This window comes from Loxodonta africana, chromosome 15 (assembly GCF_030014295.1).
Source record: "Loxodonta africana isolate mLoxAfr1 chromosome 15, mLoxAfr1.hap2, whole genome shotgun sequence".
Lineage (NCBI taxonomy): Eukaryota > Metazoa > Chordata > Mammalia > Proboscidea > Elephantidae > Loxodonta > Loxodonta africana.
The window spans coordinates 24556019-24573129 of NC_087356.1; the positions used below are offsets into that span (position 1 = coordinate 24556019).

The window sequence follows — 17111 nt, forward strand, 5'->3', positions numbered from 1 at the left end:
CTACGGATTCTGATTTGGTATATGTAGGGGGTGGAAATGCATATCTTTTGCAGGGACCTTGTTAGAATGCAAATTCTTAGTAAGGGTTCAAACCGGAACGAGCCGGTTCAAAGACCTGATTCTCACCCAAATTCCTGAGCTGGGAGGTGCTGGCATCTGGCAAGTAAAAAAAGTGGTGCCGAGTAATTCTGAGCGGGCTCAAGACACATCTTCCCTTCTTTAAAATCCGGAACCCTTGAGAGTCATTTCTACATTTTCCAGCCGGCCGCAAGAAAGCTGAGGTTTCCGCGCACCCGGAAGCTCTTGCACAGTAGTTTCCGGGGCGGTGTAAGTAGGAGGATTCCGAATGGGTCGCAGCCGGAGCCGTTCGCCGCGTAGAGGTGAGTCCAGAAGTAATTTGGAGGGTCGGTCAGAAGTGCGTGTTTTTTCTTTTTTTAGTATTAGGCAGCGGAGAGGCGAACCCTTTTCTCCTAAGAAGGTGAAAAACTGAGGCTAGATGGTGAAACGAAGTCCTGGGCCCTAGACTCTTAGCCCGGACCCTCCAGTTGGAAGGCGTTTTCCGTTCTGAGATAGGATTTCGCTGGCTCTGTCGGCCTCATACAGTAACTTATTATATTGGTGGTTGAGGCATTTAGAGTCAGACCACGATTCCTTCACTTAATTTCTGAGTGACTGTGGGCAGGTCACCCAATCTTTATGAGTTCGAATTCTGCTAGTAGACATTGGGGAAATATTCAAAACAAAACAAGAAACAGTTGCCGTGGAATCGATGCCGTTTCTTGGCTACCTATCTTAAAAATCTGATGTGAGAATTAATGTCATATTCCATAACAGTATGTGGTAGCGCCTGCCATCTTTGATGCTTGGTTAGTGTTTTCTTCCTCGTTTATAATAGGGGCATCAGTATCTAGAATTTTGTGTCCAGGGTGCTCACCTCTTAAAGCCATCTGGCCCCTTCCCCCACAAATAAGGCAGTGCAGTGTAAAGAATCCTGGAGATCTAATTTACATCCTCAGTTCTGCCTCTGGTTAGTTTTTGACACCTTCGACTAGCCCCATAAGTTCATAAAGGTTTTCTTAAAGGTCAAATGAGGCTGCCAGCCACAAGTGGCTATTGAGCATCTGAAATGTATTTAATCTTAATTATTGATATGTTAAAAAGTATTTAATCTTAACTGTTAATATGTTGAAATCTTATAGTTATGTTGAATGGTGGTGGTAGTTGCCGTCCAGGACTCATAGCGACCCACGTGTACAGAGTATAACTGCTCCCTAGGGTTTTTAAGGCTATGTGACCTTTTCGAAGCGGATTGCCAGACCATTCTTTCAAGGTGTTTTGGTTGTATTCCATCCACCAGCCTTTTGACTAGTAGTGGAGCATATAACCATTTTCACTACCCTGGTACTCCTGAAATGAATATAAAAAACCCAAACCCATTGCCATGAAGTCAGTTCTGACTCATAGCCACCTTATAGTATGAATAGAACCGCCCCATAGGGTTTCCCAGGGTGTAATCTTTAAGGAAGCAAACTGCCACATCTCCCAGTGGAACAACTGGTGGGTTCGAACTGCCAACCTTTGGGTTAGCAGCTGAGTAGTTAACCACTGTGCTACCATGCCACCAGGGCTCCTTGAAATGGACGTAGTGGGTCAAATAACATATATTGTTAAATTAATTACACTTTTTTTTTTTCTTTCCTAAAGTGATTACTAGAAATGGCTCGCATTGTATTTCTGCTGAATAGGTGCAGCTCTAGATATTTGAGGTGATTTTCCTCTCTGCAACTTTATGTGTTCGTATTAGAGCGAAGGCGGTCCCGGTCCACATCCCGGGAGAGGGAACGCAGACGCCGAGAAAGGTCTAGGTCCCGGGAGAGAGATCGAAGGAGGAGCCGCTCTCGATCGCCACACAGAAGACGCTCCAGGTAACTGCAGAAAATCAGCCAGAAGCTTTACTCCAAGTCCCAGTGAAACTTGTCAGTGCCCTTGAGTTTGTTTTTACCACTCGTAAGGGAATTTTGAATTTCATGAAATGAGAGAAACTTAACCTCACGTTATTCTAAACTTCACATTCCCTTTCATAAGATGGGGTTGATAACACTCTGTATATCATAGAGTTGTCTTGAGAAGTAAGTGAGAAATAATACATGTAAAGCCAGTCAATAGTAAGAAATAGTAAGTTGTTTTAATTTTTGGTGATAATGATTTAGCCAGCTTTTTGTGTGTTCATATGTAATCGTTAAAAACTTTTTAGTTTCCCTTTTCTGCCTAACCAAAATTTTGTTTTTAGTTCTTACTATACCAAATGAAAGTGACAATAAGCAGTAAATGGTATTTTCTAATTTTTATTAATCAGTAGGGCCTAGGCAGAACCTCCCTCCTCCCTTTGCTGTAGAGAATGGACTCCTGGCTCTCTGGAGCCTAGCTTTTGTTTAGCCTTTATTTTCAGCCACTGATGTGCTGATCTCTGCTGATCTGCACAGAACTGCCATGTATATCTTTCTCTCTAACATCTTTGGTTATTAAATATTAGATCACCAAGACGACATAGATCTACATCCCCTTCGCCTTCTCGACTGAAAGAAAGAAGAGATGAGGAAAAGAAAGAAACAAAAGAAACAAAGAGCAAAGAACGTCAGATTACTGGTAATGTTATTAGATGTGTAACTGTTGGAAAAGTACAGTCTTGCTTAGATAGTTTCAGTCAGGTGATAAAATTATAAAAGTGTAATTTAAATATTAAGATTTTTATAGTATTCATTGCGTATGGTTTTGAGATTTGCACCTTAGCAGATTGCTGGTTATCCGTGGTGCTCCTGATATAATATAGGAAGGACAGTTAAAAACATGGAAGACGATATTCTATTTTGGAAGCATCTTCATAACTAGATATTGTCGCAGTCTGTTTAAGTTGAAGAGGAATTTTTTCATTAGACTCAAGTCTTTAGCTAATTGGTTTTTTTTCCTCTGTTCATCTGTTACCTTTCATGTATAAAATAACAGGAGAGTTTTTTTTTTTTTTAATTATCACTTATATTTTGCAGAGGAGGACTTAGAGGGCAAAACAGAGGAAGAAATAGAAATGATGAAGTTAATGGGGTTTGCCTCCTTTGATTCCACAAAGGTAAGTAAGTAAAACACACAACCAATTAAACATTCCAATTTGAATTAATCCATATGTTGTTGTTGTTAGTTGCTATCAAGTCAGCTCTGACTCATGGTGTCTTAGTCATCTAGTGCTGCCATAACAGAAATACCACAAATGGATGGCTTTAACAAAGAGAAATTTATTTCCTCACAGTCTAGTAGGTTACAAGTCCAAATTCAGGGCATCGGCACTAGGGGAAGGCCTTCTCTCTGTTGGCTCTGGAGGAAGGTCCTTGTCCACAATCTTCTCATGGTCAAGGAGCTTCTCAGGTGCAGGGACCTCGTGTCCAAAGGACATGCTCTGCTCCTGGTGCTACTTTCTTGGTGGCATGAGGTCACCAACTCTCTGCTTGTCCTTTTCCTTTTATCTCGTGAGAGAGAAAAGGTGGTGCAGGCCACACCCCAGAAAAACTCCCTTTACCTTGGATCAGGGAGGTGACCTGAGTAAGGGTGGTGTTACAATCCCACCCTAATCCTCTCAACATAAAATTACAATTACAAAGTGGAGGACAACCACAAAATACTGGGAATCATGCCCTAACCAAGTTGATACATATTTTTGGGGGGACACAGTTCAATCCATGACACATGGCAACCCCATGTACAACAGAATGAAATGTCCGGTTCGGAATCCTTGGTATGCTGGAATCTGTTATTGCGGCCACTGTGTATTTTCAGTGCCTTTCAACCTAGGAGACTCATCTTTCAACACTATATTGGACAGTATTCTATTGTAATCCATAGGATTTTTATTGTCTAATTTCCAGAAGTAGATTGCCAAGCCTTTCTTCCGAGTCTGTCTCAGTATGGAAGCTCATATGTAACCTGTCTACCATGGGTGACTCTGCTTTTATTTGAAAAACTGGTAGCATAGCTTCCAGCATCACAGTGACATACTAACCACCACCATATGACGAACTGACAGAAAGTTGGTGGAATCCATGTGACTTGCCTATTTTTCCATATTCTTTTAACATCATTTGTAGTTTTTCTATTGATACAAGTTTATTTGGGCATAAAACAGTAACAACCTGTGTGAAGAACTTTGAGAGTACAAGAGGAAGAAGCAGTGAACTGCCTTTGGAATTCAGGAAGTGCTTCCCAGGGATAATATTTGAGTTAGATCTTAAAGGGTGGTAAGTAGGGTGATTAGGCAAAGAGGAGGAAGATATTTAAAGTAGAGGGAAGAAGGCCATGTGTTATGTGTGAAACAGCATAGTGTATTGTGGGAATTTCAAATTCAGTGACTGGTAAAAGGGTACTGATGGGCTAATGACTATGGATGAAACTAGAAATCGAGATAGGACCCAAATCACAGCAAGCTTTTGATGGCGAGCCAAGGAATTTACAGTTGATTCTTTAGGTGTTGAGGACAGCAAGCAATGATTTTTAAGCAAGGGAACGGCATGATTATATGTGTGTTTTAGAAAGATGGCTCTGGGGCAGCATGGAGGACAGATGGAAGAGAGTTAAATTGGAGGCAGGGAAATCTGCTGGTCAGGCAAGCAGAAGATGGTGAAGGCCTGAAATGGGCAGTGGGCATGGAGAGGAGGAGCCAGAATATTGAGAACCATTTAGGAGGCAGAGTTAGTAGTGGTGGGGGTGGGAGTGGGAGTGAGCCTTCAGGGATGACTTTGAAGTGTCAGGCTGGGGACTCTGGGTGATAACAGTTAATCAGGAAAGAGATTACAATTACAGAACAGGGAACTGCTGTGAGAGGGAAGATAAAGACTGCATTGGGCAGCTACTTACATGTCTCAGCTCAGAAGAGAGGTAGATTAGAGAGTGAGGGCTGGCTATCCTAGTACTAGAGAGAATAGGGAGGGGGAAGAGGAAGGAGGGATTGTAGAAAGGAGGATGGAGAAGAGGGGCTATAGGGAGGGAGGCGAGAGGAGGGGAGATAGGAGGAGAAAAAGACGTAGGAAAGAAGAGGGTGGTTTAGAGAGGAAACGGAAGGAGAGAGTGTGTATGTGTAGAAAGAGAATGTATTTTTAAAATCTCTTTCTCACGTTAAGCCTTTCCATTTAGTTTTGCAAATGAAAGTTGAGATATTTGAGAACACAGTCAAAAATAACCCACTTTCCCTAATCTTGTATTCTGTTGAGTTGTTGATGGAGTGGAGGTGATCTCACATGCTGTGTTTCTTTGGAAATAATGTGATTGTGTAGGGCTCAATATTTTTTTTTTTTAGTGACAGTGTGTATGTAACCTTAGAGGAGTACTGAGGCATGATTGTTTTGAGGTGGGAAAATTAATGAGCTCTTGTCCTCACAAATGGTTATGTGAGCCTCTTTTTGGAATCTATTGCAGTTTATATATCAGCTTTTTTTTTTCTTGAATATTTATTTGCTTTTCTGAAGAGTGTGAAGTTTGTTAATGTATATGTTGAGTAAATAAAAATATCTCCAAAGTAAACAAAGCAACTATAATTTTATTATTTTTAGAAGAACAGGGAGGGAACTTACTGGAATTATTTTCTTGGTTTGTTTTTTTTTTTTGGTTTTGTTGTTGTTAGGTGCCGTCGAGTCAGTTCTGACTCGTAGCGACCCTATGCACAACAGAACGAAACACTGCCCGGTCCTGAGCGATCCTTACAATTGTTGTTATGCTTGGCGCTCATTGTTGCAGCCACTGTGTCAATCCACCTTGTTGAGGGTCTTCCCCTTTTCCGCTGACCCTGTGCTCTGCCAAGCATGATATCCTTCTCCAGGCACTGATCCCTCCTGACAACATGTCCAAAGTATGTAAGACGCAGTCTCGCCACCCTTTCTTCCAAAGAGCACTCTAGTTGTACTTCTTCCAAGACAAATTTATTCGTTCTTTTGGCAGTCCATGGTATATTCAATATTTTTCACCAACACAATTCAAAGGCGTCAACTCTTCTTTGATTTTCCTTATTCATTGTCCAGCTTTCACATGCATATGATGCAATTGAAAATACCGTGGCTTGGATCAGGTGCACCTTAGTCTTCAGGGTGACATCTTTGCTCTTCAACACTTTAAGGAGGTCCTTTTTAGTTTTACTGTTGCTTAATGTTATGTTTGAAGTTCCTGAGAATCCAGTGTAAAGCTTAGGCCGCAGCCTTACTTTTTTATTTATTTACTTTGTTGTTGTTGAGAATATACAGCAAAACATAGACCAGTTCAACAGTTTCTTCATGTACAATTCATTAACATCAGTTACATTCTTCCAGTTGTGCAGCCATTCTGACCTGCCTTCTCTGAGTTGTTCCTCTCCTGTTAACATAAACTCACTGCCTTCTAAGCTTCCTGTCTGACCTTTCAAGTTGCTCTTGTCAATTTGATCCCACGTGGATAGTTCTTAAAAGAACATAATGCTTAAGACAGGCATATTTTACTCATTAAGCAAAATGGTTGTTTGGTTTTAAGAAGACTTCAGGAGATATTTATGATTTAAGGTTTAAAGATTATCTCAGAGCAGTAGTTTTGGGGGCACAGCTTTATTTTTAATGTAGTCTATGCCGAATATGTTTGTTTATAAGGGAGAAATTAGAATTCATAGATCCTATCAAAATTATGGAGTACCAGTGAGACCAAGGAGCCCTGTGAGTGTAGTGGCTAAGAGCTCGGCTGCTAACCAAAAGGTCAGCAGTTCAAATCCCCCGGCTCTTTCTTGGGGCAGCTCCACTCTTTCTCAGGGTCACTGACTTGGAATCAGCTCAGCAGCAGTGGGTTTAGTGAGACCAGATGATGTCACTTGTTTTTCTGATGACATCTACAAGGATGTTAATTTAGCCAGCGCAGTTACTTTCTTGACTATACTACCAGTTACAGAGTCTCTCAGGTCGTTTGTGTTTTTCAGTACTATATGTTCTATGATATTTCATCATCGGTATATGGTGGGACCTTCTCATATGCCAGCGTAGTTGCTTATCTTACCTTCCATTTTAACACGAGTATAGACAAATTTCAAAGTTTGGTTATGTTTATGAATGGATAATTTTCCATTCCAGCAGGTAAATGCGAGTAGAATTAATAATACTCAACCCTGCAAATAGTTTTCAAAGATCAGTAAGCTTTTAGGAATTGGACTTAGTAAAAAGGTAAACATCATTTACTTTTTTTCCAAAGCCAATCTTTCCAAGCCATGCCTTCCTCTTTTTCCTTGGGAGTTCAAAATCATGTATCTCAAGTAATTTGTCCAGTATTTTCCCCTCAAGATAAATGTGAAACGTAATAGGAGACCAAATATATTTATTTTAGTTCCACTTCATATATGTAGCTGCCTGTGGATGTCTTTAGGCCAGTGGTTCAGAATCCTTTTGGTCCGCTGACACAGCTATCTAATAAATACGCTGCACAGATAGGCTGTGCTGCCCTAGGCCTTAAACCCCTATGAGTAATGAGGGAAGTGGAGGTTGGGGCCACAGGTGTGTGTGTGTCATGGTGTTACCTGGTGATGTTCATACACTTAGCATTTTCTGAACACATATGACTGCTCTAGCCTAGGATGTGAGAATATAAAGGTGACTCTCAGACATATGCCTGGCTTTAAAGAACTGAAATTTATTTTCTCACAGTTTTGGAAGCTAAAAGTCCAAATCAGGGCGTCAGCTATATCAATTCATTTTTTGAGGTAGCCCTGGGCATTCTGTTTCTTGGTTCCTTGTCGATCCTCACTGGCATCTTTCTTCCCCCGTGTGTGTATCTGTCTAATCCACTCTTTTTAAACTCAAAAGTGAATAGATTTAGAACCCACTCTACTGAGTGTCGTCTAATTAACATAACAAAGAAAACCTTGTTTCCAAACAGATTTATACCCACAGGTATAGTGGTTAGGATTCCAGCACATATTTAGCGGGGACACAATTTAATCCAAAACACCTATTATCAAGCTTGCAGTCTTACAGGGGAAATAACATGTATACTATATTTTTATGCAAGTAACACTTGCCTTCTGTGTTTATTTGCCAAATACTGCCTCCCCCCACCTCCCCCCCACTGTGAGGTATTTTTTAAGTGCACTATGCTGATTTTTTTTTTTTTACAGCAACATGTAAAATAAAATTGGCATAACTGTGCTTACAAAAATACCTCACGGGGAAGGGAGTGGTTGGCAGACAAATATAGAAGGCGTATATTATTTGCATAAAAATATAGTATACACTATAGGAGCTCTGGTGGCACAGTGCTTGGCTGCTAACCAAAAGGTTGGCAGTTTGAACCCACCAGCTTCTCCACAGGAGAAAGATGTGGCAGTCCGCTTCCATAAAGATTTACAGCCTTAAAAACCCTATGAGGCAGTTCTGTTCTGTCCTGTAGAGCTGCTGTAAGTCAGAATCAACTCAGCCAGAGTGGGTATGGTTTATATACACTGTGATAATACAGGGGAGAAAATGGAGGATACCGTGAGGAAAGCACAGTGAACATTCTACGAACATTAGAGAAGAGAGCGCTTCATGGCAGCAGGATAATTTGAATTGGGCCTTAAATGATGGATAAGAACCAGATAGCTGAAGATTGGATGGGGTAAAGGCAATTCAAGCCTGAGAAACAACATGGAGGCAAGTAGGCATAGTGAGTCAACTTGGCTGGGTCAAAAAGGAGAGAAATTAGTGAAAAGGGGGTAGAGCCACTTTAAGAAAGGCCAATACCTAAGTGACACCATTAGCATCTGTAATTCTATATTCGGATGCTTGGTTTAAAAATCAAAATTGCAAGGCCTATGCAAGAAATGGGACTTAAATGAACAGCAACTGTACTAGCCGTGACTCAAAAATGCTGTGTGCTCAGGTAGGGTTTTAGTTATCTAGTGCTGCTATAACAAACATACCACCAGTGGGTGGCTTTAACAAAGAGAAGTTTAATGTCTCACAGTCTAGTAGGCTAGAAGTCCAAATTCAGAGCTCTGTCGGCTCTGGAGGAAGTTCCTTGTCATCAGTCTTCCCCTGGACTAGGAGCTTTTCAGCTCAGGGGCCCTGGGCCCAAAGGACGTAAACTCCTGGCTCTGCTTTCTTGGGGGTATTAGATCCCCTGGTCTTTCTGTTCTTTTCTCTCTTTTATATCTCAAGAGATTGGCTTAAGACACAGTCTAATCTTGTAGATTGAGTCCTACCTCGTTAATATAACTGCCGCTAATCCCACCTCATTAACCTCATAAAAATAGAGGTAGGATTTACAACACATAAGAAAATCACATCAGATGACAAAATGGTGGACAATCACACAACACTGGGAATCATGGCCTAGCCAAATTGATACATATTTTGGGGGGACACAGTTCAAACCATGACAGGTCATAAGTTAAATTTTTGGAATGTGAATTTTTCTGGAGATAATGTCCATACCTTTTATCTGATTTCAAAGAATATTTTGAGCAAAAAGGTTAGCATCTGTTACCCTACTCCCTGATATGCCTTGTACATAATACATAGATCACGGATGTTTGTTGGCTTGAATGTTGTAATTGTTTATGTGTGACTGTAAAAATGTGAGCAAGTGGAGATGGTTGCTCAACATGATAGATGTAATTCATGTCCCTGAATTAGTACATCTAAAAAATATTGACATGGCAAATGTGTTATTATATATGTGTTTATCACAATTTAAAAAAGTATGAGCAGAGAGTTGTTAACACTTGGGAGTTTCTGGGTATCATTGGAATTTGAAAATTCTTTCATCCTCATTGGGCAGCCTCATTCTTAAATGGATTTAGCAGCATGTCTGCAAAGATCCAACTCTCCGATTAAGTTATTTAAAATATCCTTCCTGTTTTTTATATTTATGATTGCTTTTCTCCAGGGGAAGAAGGTGGATGGCTCTGTAAATGCTTATGCCATAAATGTGTCTCAGAAGAGGAAGTACAGGTATGCATAGCCCCCTTTATTATGTTTGAACTAAAGATATAAATTACATACTTGGGAAAGAATTTTATAATGGGATAACCATGTTTATAGGAAATACAGCAGTTTTCACACTGTCTCTCATTTTAATGAAGGATTATCTTCCATGCTTGCATTCTGATCTGTTAAAATTGCTTTCCAAGTTACATGTGAACTCAGCTGTTACAGAGAATAGTTGACTTAAATGTTTTAGGGTTATGAGATGGTTCTTTCCTCAAAACAGCACAATCTCAAGTCTTTAGGCTTTGATTTATTATAACTGTAGATTTAAAATCGATTCCTCCTGAATTATTTACCTAGAATGATTATGTAAGGATTTCAACTATAAACATTCTTTAAATGTGTTGTTGTTAGGTGCCGCCGAGTCAGTTCCGACTCAGTGATCCTGTGTACCACAGAACGAAACACTGCCCAGTCCTGCGCTATCCTTATAATCTTTGTTGTACTTGAGCCCATTGTTGCAGCCGCTGTGTCAGTCCATGTCATTGAGGGTCTTCCTCCTTTTTGCTGACCCTCTACTTTACCAAGCATGATGTCCTTCTCCAGGGACTGATCCCTCTTGACAACTTGTCCAGAGTATGTAAGATGCAGTCTCGTCAGGAGCATTCTGGTTGTACATCTTCCAAGACAGAGTTGTTCATTCTTTCGACAGCCCATGGTATATTCAGTATTCTTCGCCAACACCACAATTCAAAGGTGTCAGTTCTTCTTCAGTCTTCCTTATTCATTGTCCCGTTTTCACATGCATATAATGCCGTTGAAAATACCATGGATTTCGGTCAGGCACACCTTAGTCATCAAGGTGACATCTTTGCGTTTCAACACTTTAAAGAGGCCCTTTGCAGCAGATTTGCCCAGTACAATGCGTCTTTTGATTTCTTGACTACTTCTTCCATGGATGTTGATTGTGGATCCAAGTAAAACAAAATCCTTGACAACTTCAATCTTTTCTGTTTATCATGATGTGGCTTATTGATCCAGTTGTGAGGATTTTTATTTTCTTTCTGTTGAGGTTTAATCCATACTGTAGGCTGTGGTCTTTGATCTTCATCAGTAAGTGCTTCAAGTCCTCTTGCCTTTTAGCAAGCAAGGTTGAGTCATCTGCATAACGCAGGTTGTTAATGAGCCTGTCTCCATCCTTGTGCCCCGTTCTTCTTTATATAGTCCAGCTTCTCAGATTATTTGCTCAGCATACAGATTGAATAGGTACGGTGAATGGATACAACCTTGATGCACACCTTTCCTGACTTTAAACCAGTCAGTATCCCCTTGTTCTGTCTGAACACCTGCCTCTTGATCTGTGTACAGGTTCCTCATGAGCACAATTAAGCGTTCTGGAATTCCCAGTCTTCACAGTGTTATCCATAATTTGTTACGATCCACACAGTCGAATGGTTTTGCATAGTCAATAAAAGACAGGTAAACATCCTTCTGGTATTCTGTGCTTTCAGCCAGGATCCATCTGACATCAGCAATGACATCCCTCGTTCCACATCCTCTTCAGAAATCGACCTGAATTTCTGGCAGTCTTCTGTTGATATACTGCTGCAGCTGCTTTTTAATGATCGTTAGCAAAATTCTGCTTACATGTGATATTAATGATATTGTTCTATAATTTCCACATTCAGTTGGATCACCTTTCTTGGGAATAGGTATAAATATGAATCTCTTCCAGTCAGTTGGCCAGGTAGCTGTCTTCCAAATTTCTTGGCATAGACGAATGAGCACTTCCAGTACCGCATGCCTTTGTTGAAACATCTCAATTGATACTCCATCAATTCCTGGAGCCTTGTTTTTTGCTAGTGTTTTTTTTTTTCAGTGCAGTTTGGACTTCTTCATGTAGTACCATCGGTTCCTGATCGTATGCGACATCTTGAAATGGTCGAACGTCAACTAATTCTTTTTGGTGTAATGACTCTGTGTATTCCTTCCATCTTTTGATGCTTCCTGTGTCATTTCATATTTTCCCCATAGAATCCTTCACTATTGCAACTCTAGGTTTGAATTTTTTCTTCAGTTCTTTCAGCTTGAGAAATGCTGAGTGTGTTTTTCCATCTCCAGCTCTTTGCACGTCATTATAATATTTTACTTTGTTTTCTTGAGCCGCCCTTTGAAATCTTCTGTTCAGCTCTTTTACTTCATCATTTCTTCCTTTTGCTTTAGCTGCTTGATTTTTGAGAGCAAGTTTCAGAGTCTCCTCTAACATCCATCTTGGTCTTTTCTTTCTTTCCTGTCTTCTCAGTGACCTTTTCCTTTCTTCACATATGATGTCCTTGATTTCATTCCACAACTTCTCTGGTCTTCGGTTATTAGTGCTCAACATGTCAAATCTATTCTTGAGGTGGTTTCTGAATTCAGGTGGGATATACTTAAGGTCATACTTTGGCTCTCATGGACTTGCTCTGATTTTCTTTGGTTTCAGCTTGAACTTGCATATGAGCAATTGATGGTCTGTTCCACAGTCGGCCCCTGGCCTTGTTCTGACTGATCATATTGAGCTTTTCCATCGTTTCTTTCCACAGATATAGTCAGTTTGATTCCTGTGTGTTCCATATGGTGAGGTCCGTGTGTATAGTCACCGTTTATGTTGGTGAAAAAATGCGTTTGCAGTGAAGAAGTCATTGGTCTTGCAAAATTCTCTCATTCGATTTCTGGCATTGTTTCTGTCACCAAGGCCATATTTTCCAACTACTGATCCTTGTTTGTTTCCCACTTGTGCATTCCAATCACCAGTAATTATTAATGAATCCTGGTTGCATGTTCAATCAATTTCAGACTGCAGAAGCTGATAAAAATCTTCAGTTTCTTCATCTTCGGCCTTAGTGGTTGGTGCGTAAATTTTAATAATAGTCGTATTAACTGGTCTACGTTGTAAGCGTATGGATGTTATCCTGTCACTGACAGCATTGTACTTCAGGATAGATCTTGAAATGTTCTTTTTGGCGATGAATGCAACACCATTCCTCTTCAAGTTGTCATTCCCAGCATAGTAGACTAAATGTAGATATACTTTATTAGTACCAAAGATTTGGAACAGACTAATTCATACTTAAAATCCCACCGAATTCCTAATGAGTGGAAAAGTGAAAACGTGTTCAAACATTGCCCTTCCACCCTTATCACTGATAAAAGATTAGTATTCCAATTGATTTAGAATATAGAGAATGTAATTTGAGAATGATGTGAGATAAGATATTAGAATCATTATCGATGGTCCTTTGTAACATAACCTTCAGATAAGGTATTCTGGGAAGAACCATTACACCTTGCAATCAAATTTGCTTGATATATGCCTATGTTGGAACGCTTCTATTTCCTTAAATTAGGTATTTAGTGTTACCCAAAATGAATATGGATTTTCAATTTAATCTTTAAAAATCTGTAAAACCTTCCCATTTTTTTTTTTGCAATTTATTTTTTGTTGTTGAGAATGTGCATATCGGAACATACACCAATTCAGTTTTTACATGTACAATTCACCAAATAGTTTTTGAAGTTTTTTTTTTTCAATTGTAGTAAAATACGTATAACAAAACGTTGGCCATTTCTTCCATCTTCATGTCTATAATCTAGTGACATTAATTACATTCCAAACAATTTTAAAAGTGTACTTCTGTCCCTACTGCTGTTTGTGTTTTGGGGTTTCAAAGACACCTGAGAGGCTTTGGCTTATTTTGAAAGCAAAATAGTCTCTTTTTAGTGTGCACTAAATAACCATAAGTAGTTCTTACTTTTGTTGTTGTTAGTTGCAGTTGAGTCGATTCTGACTCGTGGTGACCCCTTGTATGCCAAGTAGAACTGCACTGTGTAGTGTTTTCTTTTTTTTTAAAGAACAGAAATTTATTTTCTCACAGTTCAGGAGGCTTAGAAGTCTGAATTCAGGGTGTCGCTCTAGGGGAGGTCTTTGTCTATTTTAGCTTCTTTTGTTGTTAGCAGCCCTGTGACCCCATGTACAACAGGATCAGACCGTGTGATCCATAGGGTTTTCTTGGTTGATTTTCCTGAGTAGATTGTTAGGTCTTTCTAATCTATCTTAGCCTGCTAGCTCCACTGAAGCTATGCAGCATCATAACAAAACCAAAGCCCCACTGATGGACGTGCTTGAGGTGCATGGGCTGGTAATTTAACCCAGGTCTCTTATCTTACATGGAAGTTGAGAATACTACCAGGGAACCATCACTGTCTCTAGTAGCTGGCAATCCTTGGAGTCCCTGGGCTTGTAGAAGCATCTGCCTTGTGTGTCTGTCTTCATATGGTGCCTTCGCCCTGTGTGTCTCTGTGTCTTTTCTGCTCATTTTATAGCTCAAAAGGGATTAGGTTGAGGAGCCTCTCTTCACTGGTATGCCCTCATTAACATAAGACAAGGAGACCCCTACTTCTAAGCAGGGTCGTATTTGTAGGTATAAGGGTAATTTTTTTTTTTTTAGTGATATTGTGTTTTTGGTGAAAGTTTACACAGCAAATTAGATTTCCATCTAACAGTTTATGTATATATTGTTCAGTGAAATTGGTTACATTTTTCATGATGTGTCAACATTCTCATTATTTCCACTCTGGTTGGTCTGTTTCCATTAATCTAGTTTCCCTGCCTCCCATAACCTTCTCCTCTTTGCTTTAGGGTAACTTGACCATTAGGTTTCATATAGGTGCTTTTTTTAAAGGACCATAGTACACACAGGTGATATTGTTTATTTTATAAGCCGATCTGTTATTTAGCTGAAAGGTGACCTCTGGGAGTGGTTTTGGAGCCCTGGTGGCACAGTGTTTAAGGTCAGCAGTTTGAATCCACCAGCCGCTCCTTGGAAACTCAAGGGGCAGTTCTACACTGTCCTGTAGTGTTGTCATGAGTGTTGTTAGTTCAGAGTTTCAAGGGTATGTCAGGGAGATAGTCTTGGGGGTTCCTTTAGTCTCAACTGGTCCAGTAAGTCTGGCCTTTTTAGGTTTTGTTCAACATGTTTCTCCCATTCTGTCTGATCAGAATGGTCAGTAGCCAGGTACCGTGTAGTTCTGGTCTCAGGGTAGATAAGGCCGTGGTTCGTGTAGTCTGTTCGTCCTTTAGACTCATTTCTTCTTTGAGTCTTCGGTTTCCTTCTTTCACTTTTGCTCTGGAGAAGTAGAGATCAATAGTTGTATCTCATAGTGTTTTCAGTGCTGCGACCTTTCGGAAGCAGATGTCCAAGCCTTACTTCTGAGGCACCTCTGGGTGGCTTTGAACCGCCAACCTTTCGGTTAGTAGTCCAGCGCTTAACTGTTTATATCACCCAGGGAATCCTAGACTTTACATTTTGAAGATGGTTTATAGGTTTAATCTTTTAATCACACTCCCAAGAGAAATGGAGAATTTTGTGTGTGTGAGAAAATACAGACATTAAAACATTTGCCAACACAACTTCCACATTTACAGCTCGGCGACATTGATTACATTTTTCATGCTGTGCCACCATCATTGCTGTTCCCCTCACAACATTCACCACCATCAACATACACCTGATATGCACCCCCCCCCCAGGAAAAAAACAAACAACTCCCCCTTTCTCCCTCCTTCCCACCCCTAGTAACCGTCAGTGATCTTTGGTTTCTATATATTTGTTTATTTCATATAAGTGAGGTCATACAGTATTTGTCCTTCGGTGACTGACCTGTTTTGCTCAGCATGTTTTCAGGGTTCATCTGTGTTGTGGCATGCATCAGAACTTTCTTATTATAGCTACAAAATATTCCATTTGTGTGTGTGTGTGTATCATTTTGTTTGTCCATTCGTTTGTGTCCACCTTTTGGCTATTGTGAAAAGTGCAGCAATGAACATTGGCCAACAGGTTTCTGTTTTCATTCCTGCCTTCCCTTCTGGGTATATACTTAGGATTGGGATTGCTGGGTCATATGGTAATTCTGTGTTCAACTTACTGGGGAATTGCCAGACTGTTTTCCACAGTGGCTATACCATTTTACATTTGAGCCAGCAGTGGATGAAGGTTCCAGGTTCTCCACACTTCACCAACACTTCTTATTTCCCAAGTTGGGTGTTTTGTTTTGTTTTGGTTTTTAAATCATTGCCGTTCTAATAGTGGTAAGTGATATCTCCTTGTGGTTTTGTTTTGAATCTCCCTAATGGCTAAAGGGGACCCTGGTGGTAAACTGAGTAAGAGTGTGGCTTCTAAGCAAAAGGTCAGCAGTCTGAATCCACCAGTTGCTCCTTGGAAACCATCTGGGGCTGTTCTACTCTGTCCTGTAGGGTCGCTATGAGTTGGAATCGACTTGACAGCAGTGGGTTAGGTTTTTTTTTTTTTTTTTTAATGGCTAATGATGTTGAGCATCTTTTCATGTGCTTGTTGGCTATTTGAATATCCTCTTTGGTGAAATATTTATTAAAGTTCTTTGCCCCTGTTTTGATTGGGTTGTTTGTTGTTAAGTTGTCAGAATTTTTTAAAATAATAAATCTCCTCTTTTCATTATAGGCAGTACATGAATCGAAAAGGTGGATTCAACAGACCTTTGGACTTCATTGCATGAGAACTGACGTGGTGAAGAAGGATTTTTTTCCTCATCTTGGTCAAAAGAGAGGATTTTGTATTTTGTATTTAATATGCATCAAAAACAGGATCTCAGTTCTTCTTCCTTATAGAGTAAGAAAACCTTATTTATAAATTGTGTAGTTCATTTGCCCTGCCTCAAAAAAGAAAGGTTAAATACTACATTTTTTTTCTTTTAGGAAATATCATTTGGGTCAGTCATCAACCCCATTTTGTTTCCTTATTCCTGCGGAAGCTGTATATGTTTTCTCCTTGAACACTTGTAGGACTTTTTAAAAAAGCATAAAAATAATTTGGATGTAAGTTTCCCCAATAAAGCAATATTTCTACCCTTTTGTATTTGATATGTATTTTTATTACTAGGTAAAAGAATCTCCCTAAACATTTTCTTTTTTCATAAATAGATTTAAATATCTTGATTCTTAGTAGTTTGAAAACAAAGAGTGAAAAAATATAACTTTGGATCTTTGAATCTTCTATGCTTTTTTTTCTCTCCCCAAATATAATTTGTTGTCTTCCCCCAATTATGAAAGCAATACATGCCTAGTGTTCAAAGTTCTGTCCGATTCTG

General features: G+C 39.8%; 1 protein-coding gene across 1 annotated transcript; it reads left to right on the top strand.

Moving 5' to 3' along the window:
- Positions 1–246: 246 nt before the first annotated feature.
- SNRNP27 (small nuclear ribonucleoprotein U4/U6.U5 subunit 27) lies at positions 247–16875 on the top strand. The gene is made up of 6 exons (XM_010593634.3): positions 247–380; positions 1805–1925; positions 2534–2646; positions 3045–3124; positions 9910–9974; positions 16466–16875. The coding sequence occupies exons 1-6, from the start codon at positions 347–349 to the stop codon at positions 16518–16520; spliced, it is 468 nt and encodes a 155-aa protein (XP_010591936.3). The 5' UTR covers positions 247–346; the 3' UTR covers positions 16521–16875.
- Positions 16876–17111: the final 236 nt, after the last annotated feature.